At 53.2% G+C, this 22,107-nt stretch overlaps 1 protein-coding gene across 3 annotated transcripts in view; it reads right to left on the bottom strand.

Moving 5' to 3' along the window:
• The window catches only part of Kiaa0930 (KIAA0930 ortholog), a 41,405-nt gene that overhangs the window by 1,464 nt on the left and 17,834 nt on the right, over nucleotides 1–22,107 (bottom strand). For 2 of the 3 annotated variants that reach the window (XM_008844704.3, XM_008844703.3), the window contains exons 2-9: nucleotides 10,984–11,135; nucleotides 6,506–6,631; nucleotides 6,347–6,424; nucleotides 5,946–6,047; nucleotides 4,489–4,629; nucleotides 3,711–3,905; nucleotides 1,119–1,281; nucleotides 242–400 (exon numbers count right to left, since the gene is read on the bottom strand). In XM_008844704.3, the coding sequence (XP_008842926.1) occupies nucleotides 242–400; nucleotides 1,119–1,281; nucleotides 3,711–3,905; nucleotides 4,489–4,629; nucleotides 5,946–6,047; nucleotides 6,347–6,424; nucleotides 6,506–6,631; nucleotides 10,984–11,135 (1,116 nt within the window). Of the gene's footprint in view, nucleotides 1–241; nucleotides 401–1,118; nucleotides 1,282–3,710; nucleotides 3,906–4,488; nucleotides 4,630–5,945; nucleotides 6,048–6,346; nucleotides 6,425–6,505; nucleotides 6,632–10,983; nucleotides 11,387–22,107 lie in introns of those variants that run through there. The other variant, XM_008844702.3, reaches the window with a different exon arrangement.

Genomic DNA, 22,107 nt, shown 5'->3' with positions numbered 1-22,107 from the left:
CAGCAAAGGCCAGGAGGCTGGGGTCCCCGCAGGACCCGGGACTCAGAGCTCAACCCAGCAGGGCTTCTGGCCAGGGCCACAAGCAGAGCCCAAGCACAGGAACGACAACCATTCAACAAGGGCCAGTCAGAAAAGGCTTCAGGGACAGATGCTGAGGGAAGACACTAACTCAGGAAACCACAGTCCACTGAGGTCTGGAAACAGGAGGCTCTGCAAGGGCCTGTCTCCCCCCAGCCACTACCTGTCAAGATCCGATGCAGTGGCAAGGTGACGTAGGTCAAATGTGCATAGAGAAGGAAGTTTCCATCCACTCTGTTCAGCTTCAGCCAGGACCCGACCAGGGACCGCCCTGTCCCTGACAGGGACCGGGACCGCAGGTTAGTAGCATTGTGCAGGTCAGCTGGAGAGGAGAGAGACAGGTCAGTGCCCCAGAACAGGACCTGGGGGAAGCGGAGCATGTTGCCCCCTCCCAGCCACGCTGTGTCCAAGCCACGCTATGTTCACGGATGTTCCTCACCAATGCCAATACACCCAGAGCCCAGCCTCTAGACCTGTAACCCCTTCAGTCTGCCAGGCCCAGCCTCCACCTGGGCCTGGGCCAGAGAGCACGCAGTGCCCACCTGGGTGAAGCCCTCCTTCCCTTCTATCCACTCAACACACACACATGGGGCTGTCATGGTACCAATTCATCTTGAGGACAGTGAGGGATGCCCAGAGTCCCCCAAAACTTCCCAATCTGGGTCTGAGGGCCACCCATTCTCTGAACACCGCTTTCTAAAAGACAGGCAGAGTCCCCACTGGCCCCTGGCTTCCCTGGCCCACAAGGCTGAGGATTCTCATTCTGAAGGTGCATGGTCCTCTGGTGGTGGTGTGGACCACTGAGAAATGGGTGGAACCAAGCAGCCAAGCAGGGACCTTAGGCAGACACCAGAAGGTCACTGGCAGGCCAGAGGGGAGGGCATGAGTTAGGATGACTCTTGATGTAGAGTAAGAGGCAGAGGAGGCAGAGACAGGCCAGAGTAACCTTGAAGTTCACCCTGGGACAGAAGGGTTTCAGAGTGAGGGAAGCTGACCCAGGGAGCCCAGATAAGGAGATGGAAGAGTGAGGGACCAGTCACCTCCACTGTCATCCTCTCGGAAGAACTCCTCGCTGTCATTGGCAGAGTGTGACTTCTTCATCTCCGCAATGCGGTTCCGTGGCACCTTCCTCTTGAGAGATGGGGAGAAGAAGGCGGGCCGGTTGTTCCGCTCCGGTGTGGGAGGGGTGCTGAAGGAGGTCACCTAGGAATAAGAGGGCCAAGTCACAAGAGTGGCAGGAACAGAGCCTGCTGTGGGGCCCCAAAGCCACTCGTCATCCACGCATACCCAGTTGCCCTTGGTCTGAGGGTCAGCTGTCCCGGCTGAGGGGACATAGGGCACTGGAGACTAGCAGAGTACCTGACTGCCAGCACTGCCTGAGGAGGAAGCAGGTTGCCACCAAAACCAACAGAGGGGCTCTTCCACATCTCAACAGCAAAGCGTGGCTGGTGTCCTGGGCTGCTGACCTGTTGAGCCCTTAGCCACGTCATACCAGCCACACCCCTCACAGAGGCTCACAATGGCCCATCTGATGAATGAGGCAGGACAGCAACCTTGACAGCCACCCAGTAGTAGGAGGACGGCAAATGGGGACTTCAGATGACCACCCCCGATGTCTTCTGGCCCACAGACCCCTTTCCCTCTTGCTCCCAGCCCCCTCTCCCTAAGTACCTAGGCAAAGCAACTCTCTTCCCATTGCCTCTCCTCCCTTCCAAGCACATCCAGTCCCCATCACCAGCATTTTCCACACTCACTAGGGGTGAGGTGGGCACAGACAGGCACAAGACATAGGTCCCTGCCCTCAAGGGGCGCACAGTCTGCTGGGGGTGACAGACTTGGGAAGTGACAACCACAGACTGCATGCTGGCCACTGAGATGGAGAGAGGGAAGCACAGGACACGGAAGCACGGTAGAAGGGACAGACAGCCTGGGCCATCAGGGGTAGGCTTCCCGGAGGTGCGGCTTGAGCTGGGTCTTGAAGGACGAGTAGGAGTTCGCCAGGTGAAGAAGGGGGGGAAGGGCGTTCCAGGCAGAGGGAACTTGGCCCATCTCCTCCCTCCTCCCCACGCAAACAAGAATCGGAGCAGCAAGCTGAGCTGGAGACTTCGGGAGCCCCATCGGCCTCCTCGTCATAGCTCCGACATCCACCAAAGTTCCGGCGGCTGCTGGGCTCCAGACGGTCCTCCCTCAAGCCAGGGAAGGTTTTAAGAGATAAAAAACAAACACCAGAAACCACAATACACACAGTCTGCATTTGTCATGCACTGGTTACAGTGACCCCTGAGGATGGGAGGGCGGGCAACAGTGGGCACACGAGCAGCAGGCTTGGGGCCTGCAGTGAGCAGCAGGACCTCACAACTCCTACCCGGATCCCAGAAACCCCTGCTATGTAGGGCCAGGGGCCTCTTGCCCCTCACAGCCACTCCTGCTTGTTAGATGGGGGAATCAAGGCTTGGGTAGGCCACGTCGCAAACACTCAGCTTTGTGCAGCCTTTGGGCCCAGGCCCTTCTGCGCACCTGGCACACACACATCATTTCAGGATCCCATTGAGCAATGTTAAACAGCAGAACAGGCCCCTCATCCAAGAGCTCAGCACCTAACCCTCTCCATTTCCTAGACAGGAGGGACCCCTCCCTGGAACTGGACTCAACAGTCCATGAAAAAATGCATTTCTCTTTGGTTTAGAAAAGACACTGATTGACCAGAAGATCCCACCAGAAAGAAAAATAGGCAGCCAGGAAGGAATGCAAGGGAGCCACCCACCCACCAGTCGGCTCCTGAGTGTTACTTCCATGACATCAGCTGCAGAAAGAAACCTTGTGCCTATCTGGGGACACTCTGCAGGGCCAAGTCTCGCACAAGGAGCCCCCACACCTTGGGAAGTAGGTTCGCACCCCATTTCTGAATGAGAGAACAGAAGCTCAGAGAGAAAGAGACTTGCCCAAAGCCTCATGAACAGCAGAGCTGGCCCACCTAGTGCTCTAGGCAGCCTCCTGACACTGTGATGGTGGGTAGAGCCTTTTTCCTACCTGCCTTGGGGCCTGTCACATGGCCACTGGCCTCGGCTCTCTACCTGGGGACAGAGCACTCTTAACCAGCAAGGCTTAGGCCTGTGCTGAGCCCTCAGCGCCACATCGCCTGGGCAGCAGCCTGAATTTCCAGGTCTGTGAGTGGGAACGCTTAGGCCTGCCCATGGGGCTACTGCTAACCGACAAACCCTCTCGACAAATGGCCAGGCTAGGAGAGGAGTTGGGTGACCCCTTTGTGCTTACTGGCTGTCCTTGTAGGACCCACTGTGGAAGGGCTTGTATGCCCATAGCTGCCCAGCAGGTCTACCCAGGAGGGCACCAGGGCCACACCTGCCTTCCTAGTCAGTCCCTTCTGCCCATGACTTCTGAGACTCAGCCCAGTAGCAACAGCAGCTTAGAGGCAGAGCAAGCTCTGGCCAGGGCACAAGCCTGCTGAGTGACCTTATACAAGTCACTTCCTCTCTGAGGCTGTCTCCTTATCAGCAGTGGTGGGCTGGTGGCCAGGTGATAATCTCCCTCAGCCAGGGGCTGTGGGGTAACAAGGTGTGTGGAAAGTAAATCCATGGGGCAGGAGGCCCCTCCCCTGGCCATGTAGCCCTTACCCGTTCGTGCATGGGTGAAGCTGGGCTCGAGTCCTCTTCGGTTCCACAGGGGGATGTGTCCCCAGTAGACACGCGGCTGACCGCCATCTCAGCATGGCCCTTGCCCTGAGGCCCCTTCATGCGTACGAACTCCATGTTGTTGTATTTATAGAAGCCAAATGACATCTTCTGGGCCATGCGAGCAGCCACACTCACCTGCAGCGGGTGGGATGTGGCCTAAGTCAGTGCTGTGGGGCTGGCTCCTCTCCCTTGGGACACAGCAGCCAGTGTGACCATCTCCGAGGCCATCCTTGGGGGTTGTCTGCGCCACAGGGAACCCAGGCAAGCACAATAGACGGTCTGATGGGGATTGTGCTCTGGAGCCCTGGCCAAGTCTGTTCTCACTGCTCTGAGTCTCCCCATCACACCACACAGACTGCAGTGTTGACTCCAAGCTGTGGCACCAGCCATAGCAGTGGCCTGTCCACCTGGACTCCTCTCTCCACTGAGTTAGTCAGGGGCTAGTTGGGGCAGGCAGAGTACTGCACCACCGGCTGTTACCCTGCAGGGAACTTCAGAGGGACAAGTCCCCACCTCTATCAAAGATGGACACAGGTGGGCAGAGACAAAAGAACATAAGGCAGACTATATACCCAGGCCAGGAGCTGCCAGAGGGGCAGTAGGTGCCCTGATTGGGGGGGGGGGAATCTTAGCACAGCTGTGGGCATCAAGTGCCCATGCACTTGGTGCTTTGGGATGGAGGCCTTCCCAAAGCACCCCTAAACAGCCCCACACTCACGCGGTTGTCGTACACCTTCTTCAGAGCCTCGTAGCGGATGGAACCCTGGAAGATGACGCCCTGGAACATGTTGGTTTTGTCACTGGCCACCAGCTCAACGCAGACCATCTCTCCTTCCCCCACAGTCATGTCACTGAACACCTGAGGTGGGAGAAGAGGAGGCAGGGACATCAAATGTCAGTGCCACCACGTAAACCACACCCTGGCCTGACCTCGAAGGTATGAGCTGGATATGGTACAACCTGTAATCCCAGCACCAGCATGTGGGCAGCTGAGGCAGGAAGATGGGGAGTTTGAGGCCAGAGTGGGCTATGCTGTGAGAGCCCATCTCCAGAAAGAAATAGAGAGGGAGAGGAAGAGGAAGAGGAAGGGGGGAGGAAAAGGAGAAAGAGGAGGATGAGGAAGAGGAGAGATGGAAGGGGGGAGAAGAGAAAGAAAAGGAGGAAAGACCCCATTCTGCAGAGGACCCTGAGAAGAGGTCAGCTCACTTGCCAAGGCTACCCAGCTCTCCACCACCCAGCCTTTGATCCTCACAGATAGGAGCAGCCTTGCTTGGGGGTGCCACCCACTCCAAGCCCAGCCTCTTGAAGAACCTTCATCCCGCTGTTTCATACCAAGTTAAAGCTACAAGGGCTGTGCAGACACTTGGGGACCTCCTTCCTGCCAGCCCTGTCCAGCCCACCTTGCCCTGACCTTGGCTCCATGTGAGCCTGTACCACCTGCCTAGGAGAAGAGCACTGGAGCTTGGGTGCAAACAACCAACCAGAGCTGCTGCTCCCAGGGGCTGCCACACAGACATGAGCTTCAAGGTTAGACTCAGGCAGTAAATAGCTGAGCAGAGTGAGCCTGGGGAGAGCAGGTCACCCCGAGCTGCAGGCACTTCCGCAGGTTCTCTGACCATCTCTGGGTGAGCCCAAAGGACCCTCCCCCAAGAGCCTCAACAGAGGAGCCTAGCAGAGAGTGGGATGGCCAGCCTCCCTGCCCACACCTCCTGGCATCTGTATTTCTCTAAGTGTTTTCCAGGCCCTTTTCCCTAGCTTTACAACAGAGGCTTGGTCACAGGACTGAAGGCCCACCCTCTCTGACACCCTTGAAATTCTGAGTAGCATGGGCAGAGATGGTCAATCACAGAGCAGCAGAAATAACAGCTGCTCCTGGCCAGGCAGCGTTTACTGTAAGCATCGCCGGTGTTCTTCCACTCAGCAATCCTCAGGCTGCCAACCCTGACCCCTGGGTAGGAAACCTGGTCCTGATGCTCACTTTAGAGATGAGGAAACCAAGGCTCAGAGCAAGGAGAACTTGTCCCAGGTTAAACACTGGGAAGATGGGGAGCCACACTGGCTGGTGTCTAGAACCTTCCCTGCTCCAGACACCCAAGTCTCCTGTGAGGATTACAGGGTGTCAGTCTCAAACGTCCTGAGAGGGGAAGTGGAGCGTGGCCAGTGGCAAGTGCTCACCTCCTCAAAGCTGTCGATCATGAAGAAGATGTTGGGGTAACTCATCTTGGATTCTTCCCCTTTGCTGTCCATGGGGTGTTTGCTGGGGGATGCAAATACTTGCTGAAAAAAAGCAGATGGAAAGGGATGAAATATTTGCCTGGAGGGTGGCCCAGAGGCATCGCAGGTACAGGCCACGTGGCCACGCTGCTCAGACTCAGTCCAAAGCCAGAGATGCATCCGAGGGACGTGGGTGGATGCACAAAACCAGTCAACCTCTTGCCTCAGGGATAGAAAAGTGAGGAGGAGGAGGGGGAGGGAAGCAGAAGAGAAAGGAGGGGGACAAGTCCCAGAACAGGTAACCAGAGGGTTGCTGGGGCGGGGTTGGTGGGGGGTGGCCTGGCTCCTGCACCTGGGCTCACCTGGGATTTCTTTCTGTGAATATGGATGTCCCCCCCATCTGCACGGGTGCACACTGCACAGGTCACCATGTAGTCCAACTACAAGAGAGCACAGGTCAGCATGTATGAGGGTCACTGTCCCTCGGACCCATGGATACCCTATGGCACCCCACCCGATACCTTCTGCAGGATGAGATTCAGGCACACGCTCTCCTCCCAGTCAATGTCGGGATCTCCCAGGCCCGGTAGCTTCTTGGAGTCCCGCCGGTACACCTCCACCTCTACTTCCGGCTCAGCCTCAGCCAGCTGCAACATAGGACAGAGTGAGATTCCAGGGTCCCCTGCAGCTCTCCACATCCTGACGGCTGCCCTGGGCAGGCAGTAACATAGACAAGACCCCCATCCCCAGCCCTCATCTACTCTTCCCCTGGAGCCTCAGTTTCCTCATCTGTACAACAGACTAACAGCATCTTCCTCTCAAAGTTGTGATGCTTAAAGGATCATGCATTTCCCAAGTGCTGCTAAGGACAGCAATGCCTGCTGGGCTCACAGTGAACAGCAGTGGTTGGGCTCCATGCTTTACAGATTATCAACCTGTTTGTCTGCAAGAAAGGCACCGTGAATCCCACTGAAACAGGCTGAAGATCACATACTAGATACTAGACAACCATCAAAGAGAGCGGAGCAGCCATCTGCCCCTCTCCAGGGAGGAGAGCATTAGAGGGGGGAGGCAAAGCAGATTTTGACACAGCTTGTCCTGGTGGGGGCAGGGCTGAGACTGAGTCCTAGTAGGCCCAGGAGGGCTTCTTTGAGCTCCTGCTGGGCACTGCTGGGCTTCTTGCAGGGGCACAGGCCAGTGTACAGAGGCAGAGCTGGGATCTGTGCAGAAGTGCCTCAGGGGTATGCCACGGGGGAGGGGGGTTCTGGATGGGATAGGGTGGGGCATGACTCCTACTTTCCATGTGTGGTTGTGGAAATCACCTAAACTCTGAGCAGGTGACGTAAACGCAAAGCTGGTGCTTCCTCCCAATGCTCCCCCTCTGCCTCCCCTTGGTGCTCTCCTCCTGGTGCTCCCTGGGGTCCTCCCTTTGGTCTCACTTCATTGCCTTTTTGGGCCACTTTTCTGTTCTCGCAGCACTTACCATCCTGAACCCCAGCTGCTTCTCCCCAAAGGAAAACCCACCCAGCCCCACACAGGCAGCAAGTGCACACTGCGCATGTGGCAGATGCTCAGCAGACCTCTGCTGGCTCAGTGCAGGCCAAGAAAAACAAGTGCACAGCTGTGCTGGGTCAGCACCGCAGCACACTGAACAGTGGAACAGTGACTCCCGGTGTGTCCGAGAACAGGCCGGAGCTGCTTAGACACCCACTCACCCACTCACCCACAGAAGGGCAGATGGGTGGTACCCAGCAGCACACAGCAACCACTGCCATCACAGCCCCTGTGTCAACGGGCACACTCCCAAGTGTTGCCAAGAGGAAGTCGCAGCCAGAGCACACACCGAACTCCACCTGTGTGAGCTCAGGACAGGCACGGCCCACCCACCTGGGTGCGCAGTAGACTCACACAGACAGAAGACCACCAACCTGTACACACTGGCACATCTTTTACAGATAAGAAAAACTACCAAAGGAGAAAGCACACAACCAGGAGTCATGGTGTGGCATCAGGAGGCAGAAGGACCCAGGCAGGCACCTCAATGACTCTGAGCTTTGGTGTTCTGTGTAGATCTGGGGTCATCTGCACCCCAGGACTGCTGAGGTCATGAATATGAGGCCACTGGCATAGGCAAAGAAACAAACAGATGCCCATATCCCTCACTGTCAAAGACAAAACGGGCTGCTGAGAACAGGGACTGTCCAGGGTGACATAAGTCAGCACAGGGGATTCTGACATGCTACGGAAGATGGAAAAAATCCCAAGGTTCCAGGAGCACCCAGGAGCACCCCAAGCCCACCCACACTGCAGCTCTGGCTCTGCCAATCCACCCTCCTCAGCTAGGCAGGGAGCCAGGCTTGTTGCCATGACAACCTGTACCAGCAGACTGAAAGGGGTGGGAGACAGTGGGGTGCTCGCCTGCCGCCAAACACTTCGAATGCAGGCTGGGAGCCCACACCTCAGCAGCCCTGGGCTGGGGCTTGTTTCCTGGAGGGTTGGGGCTTCCCAGCACCTCCTGCCTGCCCTCTGCAGGACTGCTGGCCTGGGAAAAATGTCCAGTCTGGGTAGCCTTTCCTAACCCTAGGCCTGGCCTTCCAAACCCTGTATCAGACACCGCCCAGTCAGCCCTCCCAGGAATCCATGCAGAGGTGGCAGATGACCATGCCTCAGTGCATGGGCTGTCTCAGGGATGGAGCTCCCACTTCCCCTGAGGCCTGCGTGGAGTCACCAAGGAGCAAGACTGCTGCCTCTCTTCTTGGGTCTCCTGTCACTGGGTTTGGGTACATTTCCTCCTCCCTATATGTAGAACTAAGGTCAGGGCACTTTGCTGGTGACGTCACACACTAAATCACCTGGGGCACTTGTGCCTGGGATCCCTCTCCCAGCAGGCAGGGGCCACAGTATGTCCTCTGTCAACTGCTGGGCCCTGTCCTACAATCCTGCAGACAGATGTCCCCTCTTCTGAGCCCCACTGCCCCATTCTTCCCTCCCTCTCTGTGGCTGTCACTCAGTTCCAACACACTTCCCAAGGACAGTGTCATTTCTGTTCTCAGTGCTGGGGAAAGGGCCATTTGCAGTAGCTCAGTGGTACTCAGAGTTCCTGCTAGATTCAGGCTCCCCACAATGACCTCGACACCCCCAAATCTTCAGTGTGTCTTGACATAGCCCTGGGGACCCTCCTGCTCCAAACTCCTCCCCTTGGATTGAGGGCTGCTTCTCAAAGGAAAAGTTGCCTTTCTCTTCTCTTCCACCCAAGAGCCACCATCTGCTCTCCTCCCTTCTCTCCACCTGGTCCTTCTAGGACTCACACAGGCCTGTCGAAGGCAAACACACACCTGTCCTCCCTGTCTCCTGCTGACTTCTCCCAGAAGAGGCTAGGTCCATAGCCCTGCCACCCTGAAGGCCTTCACACACTGAGGTAAGCCTTGAGTGAGAGCAGGGCCCACATCTATGTTGTGCTGGGGCTAGAGGGGGGTGCCCACAATGGAGGTCACCGGCATACAGAGGTTCCCTGACACCCATCCCTTCAAGGACATCTATGGTCACATCAACCCTAAACATGCCACCCTGAAGGCCTTCACACACTGAGGTAAGCCTTGAGTGAGAGCAGGGCCCACATCTATGTTGTGCTGGGGCTAGAGGGGGGTGCCCACAATGGAGGTCACCGGCATACAGAGGTTCCCTGACACCCATCCCTTCAAGGACATCTATGGTCACATCAACCCTAAACATCCCAGCCTCAGAGGGGAGGGCTCTACCCTTACCAACTGTCTGCTCCAAGTCCCAGAGAGGTCTGGATCCAGGGCACAGCCATAAGGAAAGTTAGAGGGGAGAAAACTGGATTTCTGACTGCACACCAGAAAGGAGTGAACCTGAGGAGCCCAGGGCTGGCCTCCCTATCCAGAAGGTTCTGGCATCAGTGGTACCACTTACCAACACCTGCCACATAAACCTGCCAATCATGTCTAGGCTTCATTTCTTCCATGGGGCATTCCCTGCCCTACCCATGTGCCACTGGGGCTGATCTGTGAGGCCTCCATACTCTCCTGGTTCCTTGTCCAGTTGACAGCCACACCTGCTTCTCCAGACCCTAACTTCCTCCTCTGTCTGGCCAGTGACTCATGGTCTCCTTCCATGCCAGCCTGGCAAGATAGCTCCCAAGGCCTCTTTCACAGCAAATGCATTTTGTATGTGTCCAGGCTTGTGACAGGGAAAGGGCTCCTACCACTCAGTGTGAGCCACAGTTGAGAAACCTTGCCCAAGTCACAGGGTACTGGGCTTAGAGCCATGTAGGCGGTAAGACCCAGACCTGGCTCCATAGCCTTTTGTCCATAAATGCAGAGAAACCATTTCCAAGTTTGGCATGAGGGATGCTTAAACATTTTACAAACCACTAAAGCATCTGAAAAAGAGAAGCAGGAAGTGAACAAAATTCTGCCTCATGAACTCCACAGTTATGCTTAGAGCATGAAATGCCTTTGGTGGGTGGATTCACCTCTGAGCCCTGTGTCTCCTTATCTGTCCATCCCACCCAGGTGCTGGGAATTCACAAGGGGAGCAAGGACAGGGCCAAGTGCTTTTCCGAGTCTCTAGTAGTAAGGGCTGAGTCAGAGGAAAACAATCTTCTGTCACGATCACCACCAGCCGGTCATTGCCCTGCCCAGGAGAAGTTCCTGGACTCGGGCCTCAAACCTCTGCACTACAATTCACTCACTTGCTGAGAGGCTGATCACTTCAGCTGGACTCCAAGCCTCAGTTTCCTCAAAGCTACAAAGCCAACAATCATGCCTTCCAGGGTCACAGCAGACACCTGGGCACATCCCACAAGTAGGCAGCACAGGTGACCATCTCCCAGGTTCTTTGAATGTGGTGGCTGCTCAGGAAGGAAACTTTCCCCTTCAGACACATTCGTAGGCTGCAGGGAAGCACCCCTGCAGACCAGGCAGGCCCTAATGGATGCTCTGGGTACAGGTATGGGGGTGCTGGAGGGGTCACCCACCTTCCTCCCATCGACACTGCTCTCGCCACCGGTGTAGGCCCGCTTCCGTCGCACGTAGAAAAGCATGTCATCCTGTCGGGGGGCCAGTTTCTCCATGAAGTAGGTAGAAAACATCCACGTCCAAAAGACGATGCGGTCATCCTTGAAGCACCCTGCGGGAGGAGGCCAGAGGAGTGGGAAAGGACCCTCCTGGCCCTGGTTCCGACCTTGGCCCAGCCCAGTCCTCCCCACTTGCATTTCTGGTCAGAAATCTGACAGGACTGGGATGCTCTGCCTTCTCCCTCAGGACCCCACCCCCACCCATGGGCATCAGAGAAGCTGGGGACACCTCCCCAGAGGCCTAGCACTCCACCCAGTGGCAGCCTGAGAGCTGCTGGCCTGGCTGAGCACACTCCATCCAGCCGGTGAATGAATCAGCAGCTTCAGAGAAGGAAAATCTAGGCTCCAGAGGACGTCACTGAAGGGCTGGTTACACTGAGCAGAAAGGCTTTGCTGGGGAGATCTTCCAGCACTACTGCAGACATCCCCAGCGCTCCCCTCAGGCTTCAAAATCCCACTGAGAATCTGACTTAAAGGGACAGCCAAGCCCGTCTTGATGGCCGACAGGAACCCCTCAAGAGCATGCCAGATTGGTTCCCATTTTCATTCTTTCTGGCTTTTTATTACAAATGACATTTCTGTATGATAAATGTGTGACCATTTCCTATTCAAGATGAAAAAACCCACAGGCTTTAGAAGGAAAGATCTGGGTTTCCACCTCTGCTCTGCCACTTTCTCAGGTGTCAGAGGACAGGAAGTTCAGCTTCAGGCCTCTTTGGGTACATGCAGATTACCTGGCACCCCAGATGGAACAGTCAGTGCCTGGCACATGGCAGGGTCAGCAAAGTTGGCTTCCTTTTTTTTTCTCTATTTTTTTTCCTTTTTTGAGACAGGGTCTCCCTGTAGCCCCAGCTGGCCTGGAACTCACTGTGTAGACCAGGCTGGCCTTGAACTCACAGAGATCCTCCTACCTCCACTTCCTGTGTTAAAGGCTGGCTTCCTTCTTTAGAGGCTCAACAAATTGTCACCTTGTGTTAGGTATTAAACTATGGGGCTTCTTTCTTTCCCCAGAATAGGGGCTAATGGCAAGCAGCAGGCTCCAGCCACACCACAGAACCAACACTCAGAGCCAGCCCTCGCCCAGGGCCCTCTGCCAGTAGTGTGTGGCCCTCCTGCTCCTGCCTGGCCTGACACATGCCAGGGCAGGAGGGAAAGAGAAGGTCCCTTCTGGGGAAAGGGTCGGGGTCAGCAAGCCTTGCCAGCCCCAGGTAGACCTGGGGTGCCAACAGCTCTGACAGCTGCCCCAGGCTCATAGGACCGGTGGAACACACACTATCCACTGGCTCCAGAAATTCCTGCCTCCCATCTGCAGCAGCTAATGCCCAACTCTACAGATGAGGCAGAGGCTTGGCTATCACAGGTAAAACTCAGCTCTTCCAACAGGGTTTTACCGTCAGTTCCTAGAGTCTTTTGGATGAAGAGCCACACCGAAGGACCATGCCCGGGTGGTCACAGAAGCAACTCTGGCCTGAGAAGCAGGAGCCTGTGACTCAGTCAACCCATGCCACCGCAAGGCAGCTCACAAGTGTGAGTCACTGTCCTTCCAGGAGGCCTCTTTTCATTCTTTGATATGAAGTCAGCCTCAGGACTGGGGGCATCTCAGTGGCTGAGCACTTGCCCAGCACGAGCAAGGTCATGGGTTCCATCCCCCAGTACCAGGAAGCAAAGTCGCCTGGCAGTAGTTTCTAGGGTGCCCAGGTAACTAACAAAAAACAAAACCATAATAATGGCATTAGCGGATCTCTGTGAGTTCGAGGCCAGCCTGGTTTACATAGAGAGTTCTGGGTCAGCTGGGGCTACAGGGAGACCCTGTCTCAAAAAGACTGAGAGGGTCGGGGGGAGGGATGAAGGAAGGGAGGGAGGGAGAAAGAAAAGAAAAGAGAAAAGAGGGGCTAGAGAGATGGCTCAGCAGTTAAAGAGCAGTTACCATTCTTGCAGAGTAGCCAGGTTCGATTCCCAGCACCCACACAGTGGCTAACAACCATCCATAACTCCAGTTCCAGGGGATCCAACATCCTCTTCTGACCTGTGCAGGCACTGCATGACATGGGCACACTTACATACATGCAGGCAATACATTCATACATATAAAATAAAAACAATAATAAAATATTAAACAAACAAAAAAGAACACTCAACAGGCCATCTCTGCATTGCGCTTCAAGTATCCACGTAACCAAAGCAAGCTCCTCCCAGTATGGCTTCATGAGGGGACAGTTCTGGAGGTTCAGGGTTCCAGGGACCCAGGGCCTAGTCTCCCACCCACTAAGAGCCACATCCACATGTGCTTGTGGCAGCTCCTGCCTACCTGGGCTCCTGCAGAATGTCACAGCAGCCATGTAGCTATCAGACACCTACTAGTGTCACCCGTGGCCACCAGCCCCTCTAAGCTGGGACCATGTCCACTGCCCAAGTGTCAGCCTCCACTTCTACCCCAATGGTCAGGCTGGAGGAGCTTTACTTAATAGGTATTCTCTAGGGCTGGAGAGATAGCTTGGCAGTTAAGAGCACTGGCTGCTCTTGCAGAGGATCCGGTTCAGTTCCCAGCACCTACATGGTGGCTAACAACCACCTGTAACTCCAGTTCTAGGGGATTCAATGCCCTATTATGGCTTTTATGGGATTCTACAATGCACACTGTACACACACACACACACACACACACACACACACACACACACCACACATAAATAAATCTTTAAAAAGTAAAAGATATTTTCCTAAGCTGGATGTCATGGCACACACTTGTCATCCCAGCACTCAGGAGGCCTGAGGAAGGAGGATTGGAAGTCAGAGGCCAGCGTGGACCACATGAATTTCAGGCCAGCCTGGGGTACAAAAAAAGAAAAAAAGCCTTTTCTGTTCCTCCCTTAGGGACTTCTTGTCCAGTTGGAAATAAAATCCAAAGTCTTACCCAGCATTCTACAGTGGTGTCCTGCCTGCCCCCTGGCTACACTGGCCCCTGCCCTGTGATACTGGGTGGACTCTGGCCCTGGGGCCTGTGTACTGGCTCCTCCCCTACCTCTAGTCTCTCCAGTGGATGCCAGCACAGGTGACTCCTTCCCACTCAGGTCTGATCCAGATGTCATCTCTTCAGGGGGCCTTTCCTGCCTCCATGTCAAATGTGCCCCACGACCACCTTTGTCATCCTGTTTTGCTGCCACCAGAACCCTATCCCCAGTCGGTGTGACACACGCACACCACCGTGTACTCCTAGAGGAAGGACTTGCTCTGAATTGTCATTAGATATCAGTGTTAGACCCACAAGCAGGCCTGCAAGAAATACAGATGGAATAAAAAGGGGTTGCCCCAACTTTACAGAAAACAAGCCTTCTAGGAAGGAAGGGCATTACCATGCCTGGGCTCACCCTCACCAGGTCACTGTCCTCTTTCTGCCTCAAGGCCTCTGACTTACGTTTCCAAAGAAGCCTCAGTTCTCACTCAAGACCAGGGCTGAGCCCCACTCGCTCAGTTCTCAAAGGCTCAAAGTGAGAAATTGCTCCAGGCTGCTCAGGGCTGGAGGGCTGTTCAGCCGCTGACAAGATCAGGCAGGGCAGGGAGTGATCCTCACTCCAAACTTCAGTTTCTCCAAGGACCAAGCACAGGTGAGTCTGCAGAGGCAGGCCCAGCAAGTTTGGAAAGAAACAGGGCTGTGGAATACCTCGCAGACAAGCTCAGGGCTCTCAAGCTCCAGCAGGACAGTCCCAGGAGTGTCCTGTGGGGGGACCCCACAGTCCATCAGGGTAACACACACCCAGAGGTGGTGGGGGGCCCCACAGTCCATCAGGGAAACACACACCCAGAGGTGGTGGGGGGCCCCACAGTCCATCAGGGAAACACACAAGAGGAACTTAGGGAAGACCTGCCAGGACATCACCCAAGCCCTGGCAGGAGGGAAGAGGGAAGATGTTGTAAAGGGAGAAGTGCACTCTCCCTTAGACGTCAGACCACTGAAATGCACCTCTAGAAATTGCAATTCCCACAGGCATGTCAGGCTGGGAGGAGGGAAAGGTTGAAGCCTTGTGCCAGCCACGGGGGGAGGCTGTTTTGGGGAAATTTTCATAGGAGAAGCTAGAGCCAGACAAAGATAACCAGCAGACCACACTTTGAGAAGGGTGCTTACTTAGTCACACCTCTTGTCCTCTGCTTAAACCTAAACCTCTTGTCAGCAGACCACACTTTGAGAAGGGTGCTTACTTAGTCACACCTCTTGTCCTCTGCTTAAACCTAAACCTCTTGTCAGGACCCAGAAGATGGACTTGGAGGCCACTGAACCTATTTGTTCCTCTTCCCAGTGTGACCACATTGGATAAATCCTTTCTCTACTTTTCTCTCATCTACTTTAAAACATTTATTTATTTATTTATTTATTTATTTATTTATTTATTTATTTATTCTGTGTGTGCACATGCATGCATCACACTATAATGTGTGTGGTAGTCAGAGGACGACATTCGGGACTCAGCTCTCCCACCACGTAGGTTCTGGGGCTCAAACTCAGGCCATCAGGCATTGGCAGTGAGCATCCTTATATGCTAAGCCATCTCACTGCCCTGTCTCTGTAATTGGTACACTGGGGACTGGTGGCCAATGGGTCCGCTAGAACCCAGGCTTTGACACTAACAGCTCGGGAATACCCAGAGGCTGAGGCACTGATGGACAGATGGCCCACAGCATCTTCACTCCCAGGATACGCAGGGCTTGAAAGTGAGAAGAATCACACACAAAAAAATAGTCGAGGCTGGAGAGATGGCTCAATGGTTAAGAACACTGACTGTTCTTTCAGAAGACCCAGGTTTGAATCCCATCACCCACATGGCAGCTAACAACTGTCCATAACTCCAGTTCCAGGGATCCTATGACCTCTTCTGTCCTTGGTGAGCATTGCACGCCACAGGTGCACTTACATATGTGTAGGCAATACAGGCATACACATAAAATAATAAATAAATAAAATATATAGAAAATAGCCAAGAGCTGCCCTAGGCAAAAACATTCACAGCCACTTCATGCTCAAGAGAAACATAACCAAAATCAGAGGGAAAGAAGCTGGAGAGCGACCCACAGATAAGGTGCTACCACAGAGTGTGGGTCACAGACCTGGAGGCACAGAACGGTATGTGAGACCCCACCAGAGAGAGGGGAGAGGCCAACCAGAGCTGGTGAGCCATCCAAAGTAATTGATGCACAGGGACATGGGGAGATGTCAATCTCACTAACAACAGATAACTCATAAGGCCAAGTTGTCATTTATTTGAGTGTCTCATGTAGCCCAGGCTAGCCTTGAAAGTGCTATATATCCTACCTAGAATGACCTTGAACTCCTGATCCTCCTGTCTTCTCCTAAGAGCTGGATCACAGGCCTGTATAAGCTGACATTTAAATGTTTTTATTTTTACTTTATGTGTATGAATGTTTTTCCTGTATGTATGTAAGTGTATCTACGTCATGCAGTACCCACTGAGGCCAGAAAAAGGTGTCAAATCGCCCTGGAACTGGAGTTACAGATGGTTGTTAGTTGCCACATGGGTGCTGGTAACCAACTCTGGTCCTCTGCAAGAACAGCCAGTGCTCTTAACTGCTGAACCCCATAAACTGTCATTTCTTTTTTTTTAACTTTTATTTTATGTGTATACTATGTATTGCCTGCATGTATGTGAGTGCACCCGTGTCGTGCAGTGCCGCGGAGGTCAGAAGAGGGCCTCAGATTCCCCTGGAACTGGAGTTAAGGACAGTTTGTAGCCACCATGTGGGAGCTGGGAATCAAACCCGGGTCCTCTGCAAGAGCAGTCAGTGCTCTTAACCGCTGAGCCATCTCTCCAGCCCCATACTGTCATTTCTAACAGGGCAAATTTGTTTTTTTAAAAAAATACCACTTATAGCCGGGCGTGGTGGCACACGCCTTTAACCCCAGCACTTGGAGGCAGAGGCAGATGGATCTCTGTGAGTTCAAGGCCAGCCTGGTCTACATAGTGAGTTCCAGGACAGCTGGGGCTACAGGGAGACCCTGTCTGAAAAAGACGAAAAAAAAAACAAAAAAAACACTTAGAGCTAGGTGTGATGGCACAGATTTTTAATCCCAGCACTTGGGAGGCAGAAGCAGGCGGATCTCTGTGAGTTCAAGGCTAGCCTGGTCTACATAGTGAGTTCCAGGAAAGCTGGGGCTACAGGGAGACCCTGTCTCAAAAAGACCAAAAAAAACCACAACAATAAAAAAAAAAAAAAACACCACTTAGGCTAGGCATGATGGCTCATATCTCTAATCTCAGCTCTTGGGAGGATGCCCATGGATTTGAGGCTAGCCTGGGCTATAGAGTGGGAGTCTATCAAAAGTACTGACATACATACATTAAGAAACATCAGATTCTGGCAGGGCTGGAGAAATGGCTCGGCGGCTAACAGCACTGGCTGCTCTTCCAAAGGTCCCAGGTTCAATTCCCACCACCTACAGGGCAGTTAACATCTGGCCTACTCATGACATGGGTGCACTTGCATGCATCAGCCTGAGAGGAGGACCTGTCTTAGCTCCCCAGCAGAGTCCAGAACTTCACACCTTCTTCCTGGATGATAGAGGGAGGGCTCTCTAGAATGCTGGGGCTGAAAGCACTTTGAACATCAGATTTTGGGGCTAAACAGATGGCTCAGCAGTTAAGAGCACCGGCTGCTCTTACAGAGGATCTGGTTTGGTTCCCAGCACCCACATGGCAGCTAACAACCATCTGTAACTCCAGTTCCAGGGAATCTGATCTCCTCTTCTGGTCTCTACAGGCATTGATTGCATGCATGTGGTACACTTGCATGCACATAAGATTAAAGTAAATTAAAAGAACAAATAATAAAACAACAATCAGAAGAAAGAAGAGGAAGAGGAAGAGCAGGAGGAGGAGGAGCAGGAGGAGGAGGAAGATTTGTTTACTTAGGGCCTTACAGGAGCTAAGCTACACCCTCCATCCCACCAACATTATAAAAGCTGTGACAAACACACATGGACACACAGAAACATGTCATAGGGTCCTGGTGAAAAGGGAAAACTTAGCTGCAGTCACACTGACTACACCATGCAGACCACAGGGGACACTAGAAGCACACACACCAATCTGAGCAGGAGCAGCTGAGCTAACAGGCTGGTCGGCCGGCCTTCCTTCCTTCTCTACGTAACCTTTTCAGTAAGATTATACTAACTTTTGGCCACAAATGCATGGCTTGATGTCATAGGCCTACACAACATAATGTAAGGAGGGAGAGGACCCTCTCTTCACAGGGAGAAAAAGGCAGACACACAGATGTATTCCATACCCACAAGTTGGACAGTGCCAGATCTGGCATGAGATTTCTAACTGCTCGAGGCGCATAGCAACACGGACTTTGAAATCAGACCACATTGGGTTCAGGTCCCAACTGCTCCCTACCAGACTGCTCCTGCACACTGCCACCTTCCCAGAATCATGGTGAGGACTGAGAGCCAGGATATAGGACCAAAGTCTTTGGTCCCCATTGTCCTCTCTTAAGGGTATTACATGACACTGAGGACCCTGAGTACTGCTTTGCATGTTGGTGGCCTGCTACGATGAAGTCACTGGATCACAGCCTCTATTGGGGAACCCTACTGCTAGGGTTGTAGTCCTCCATGTCCAGATAGCTTTTAGGGGCTCAGCGCTATATGGAAGGACTCCCCTTCTCAGCAGGGGGCCTCCTGCTCTCTGCCTGACTTATCTGGAAAGTGCCCCCAAGCACGGATGCCTGACCTTATTTGGAACATGACCTTTGGCATAGTTACCTGGAGTAAAAACTACCCCCAGGTTTTTTCTATATAATTAGGCATTGCCCATAGGAGCCTACTGCCACATGTAAATAAAGCATACTATGAGCACCTATCAGCTGAAGCATTGGCTGCTGCCTCCACACTATATTTTCCCTAACATCCCACTGAATAAACGGAGCTGTTTGCATCACTGAACCTGCCTCCCCAGAAGGGCTTTCTTCCGTCAGTGCTCACTGGCCATCCTGACCCCGCTCGTCCCTTCTGCTCCTTTTGTCTTCGTGGAACAGTGGCCAATGACCCACGAGGAAAGGGAGAGACCCCACAGCTGGCGCCCGAACCTGAGGCTCCTGGAACGCAGAGTTTGTGAGTACCCCTCTCACCAGGAGGGTAGCGGCAGCTTTGCCTTAGCCATCCCACCCTTGAGAATCAGCAGTCTCTCCTCTTTTTCCTCCTTTTATTTTCGAGGGTATTACATGACACTGAGGACCCTGAGTACTGCTTTGCATGTTGGTGGCCTGCTACGATGAAGTCACTGGATCACAACCTCCTAGCACCCTTTGGTCCCATGGTACAGTAAGTGTCTGGATAAACACACAAGGGACACCTGGACCCTTGGGTAGACTGAGAAATCACTGCTGTTTCTTTCTTCTCCCCTTTCCCTTCCCTAGGCCTGCCCAGCAAGAAATCCCTTGAGTCACAAACCCTAGGAGATGACAATTCAGCAACAGTTTCCTGGTCTCCAGGGCCTTCTGTTCCTGTCTACCTGACATTGGGCTAGCAGGGCTATAGGTTCTGGCTCCAGTGGGCAGACAGAATAGCAGATGCAGCCTGAGGCAGAGCCACTGACAAAGCAACACCATGGATAGCTGTCTGTTGGGCTCCTCCCTCCCATGTGGGGTCCTAAGAGGCTGTGATGGGTCAGTTCTCCCAACCCATGACCCTTGTGTTCTATAAAGTACACACCAACCCTGAATTAGCAAATGCTGACCTGTTACTCCTGAGGAACTACAAGGGCAGGTTACTAAGAGTGTCTGGTCACATTGTCATCAACACAACAATTCATGTGGACTTCTGTTTAAAACATTTTATTTAATATGTAGTTCATTAATATCAAACGTACGAACAACAGCATTTATACCCAAACACAGAACACAGTCCTGTGAGCCTGACCTCTGTGGCCTGTGTGAGAATTCAGATCTGTGAGATGATGTGGGGTAAGGTACTCCCTCAGACAGCTCTGCTGTTTCCTATGTCTGTTTACAGTCTGAGGATGCAATCACAATGGCAGAAGAGTCTGTCCCCTTGTCCACTCCCAGCTGGGAACCCATTTGTCAGTTACAGTTTCTACCGCTCTTCAAGGTCTGCCATTAACCATGAAAGGCTGTGAGCAGAGATGTGGGAGCAGCGAGTGAACGCTCGTCATACAGAATCCATGAATGGTAAGGTCAAAAACAGACCCTTGTCAGCTCCAAATGGGGCCATAGGTCAGCTGCACGGACCTGTAATCCCAAAGCTTGGGAAGGCTGAGACAGCAGAATCACTACAAGTTTGAGACCAGCCAAAGCTAGAGTGAGACCTTGTCTCAAAAAACAAAACCAGGGCTATTGAGATGGTTCACTGAGTATGGCCCGACTGCTAACCTGGAGTTTGATCCCAGGAACCCTGTGGTAGGAGGAGAGAGCTGACTCCTACAAGCTGTCCTCTGATTTCCACATGCATGCCATGACACGTGTGCCCACATATATACACACAAAAAATATTGTAAAAATGTTTTAAATCCACAAAGAACCTGAACCCCCCACATCACAGCACCCACTGTCCTACAGTGCTTTACACACAAACCCATGCTACTGGAGACCCCATCGTGTTGTATGGGGGAGGTAAACTTGCAGGAGAGAAAACACCCAGGAGTGCTGAGGGGAGCTTCAAAGATGCAGGTGCCTCTAGAACCCTTAGTGCATGTGTGTGTTCCAGGCTTGCGTTTTCAACCCTTCCACAGACTGTTAGCCAACATATCTGTGTTGGAGTTTCTATGACGTGTCATGGTTAGCCTTAATTGTCAACATAGCCTAGAGTTGCCTGAGAAAGGCCTCTCTATTGAGGGATTTCCTAGATCAGACTGGCCTATGGGCAGGTCTGTGGGAGACTGTCTTGATTACTGATTTCTGCGGGAGGGCCCAGCCCACTGTGGGTGGCACCATTCCCTGGGCAGGTGGGCCTGGGCTGCATAAGAAGGTGAGCTAAGCATGGGTCTATGAGAGAACTAGCTATCCTCACGGTTTCTGCTTGAGCTCCCGCCCTGGCTTCCTTCAATGATGCACTGTGAACTGTGAGTGGGAATAAACCTTTCCTCCCTCCGTTGCTTTTGGCCATGGTGTTTGTCACAGCGACAGAACATAGAGAGGACAGCGTGGGTTGCTGTTACTCACAACTAGAAGAATCCTAACACATTCAAGATTCACCCAACTTTTGAAAAACAAACCCCAACCCCCAGATCATCCTCGAGCCCCTGCCTGATTACAGGCAGATGCTGTTTCCAATGGAAACAACTGGTCCTCACTTTCCTGCACAGATTTGCCAACCTTCAGACTTGTGCTTCTCTCCTACAGAACTTTCAGATCCCTCTACCTACTCCCACTCACAAACCATTGTTTCCTCCCACTCCAGGCTCAGTGGAGCTCCGAGACGGTTTCTCTGGCCTGTGTTACCATCAGGGTACCTAACTGGTCTCCACACCAGCACCCTGGCCACAGGCTTAAAGGCAAATTAGGTCTTACCTCCTGGCTCCCAACCCCTCCCAGGCTTATCTCCCTACCTCCTTCCAGGATCTGTCCAGAACTATATCCAGACAGGACTCCCTAAGCCACGCCATTTAAAGTGCAAGCCCCGGATGGGGAGATAGATCAGCCAGCAGAGTGCTTGCCTTGCAAGCATGAGGACCTGGGTTGGATCCCTGGAATCCATGTAATAAAAATGCTGGGCGTGGTGGAGCACTCGTGTAATCCCAGTGCTGAAGAGGCAGAAACAGGAGGATCTCTGGGGCTTACCAACCAGCTAGTCTAGCCTAATTGCTGAGCCCTAGGGCAATGAGAGACTGTCTAAAGGAGGCGGACAGAGCTGCTGAGGATGACACCTGAGGTTGCTCTCTGGCTTCACACACACACACTTCACACTTTTTAAAAAAAGGTAAGTCCCATACCAGCACACACTACCCTATTTCCAGCCCCCTCTCATAATGTTTAGCCTATTAAAATAAATAAATA

The sequence above is a fragment of the Nannospalax galili genome, unplaced genomic scaffold (genome assembly GCF_000622305.1).
Source record: "Nannospalax galili isolate Female #2095 unplaced genomic scaffold, S.galili_v1.0 scaffold180, whole genome shotgun sequence".
Classification (NCBI taxonomy): domain Eukaryota; kingdom Metazoa; phylum Chordata; class Mammalia; order Rodentia; family Spalacidae; genus Nannospalax; species Nannospalax galili.
Note: the sequence above shows the minus strand (reverse complement) of the source record. Positions and strands in the feature narration are given on the sequence as shown.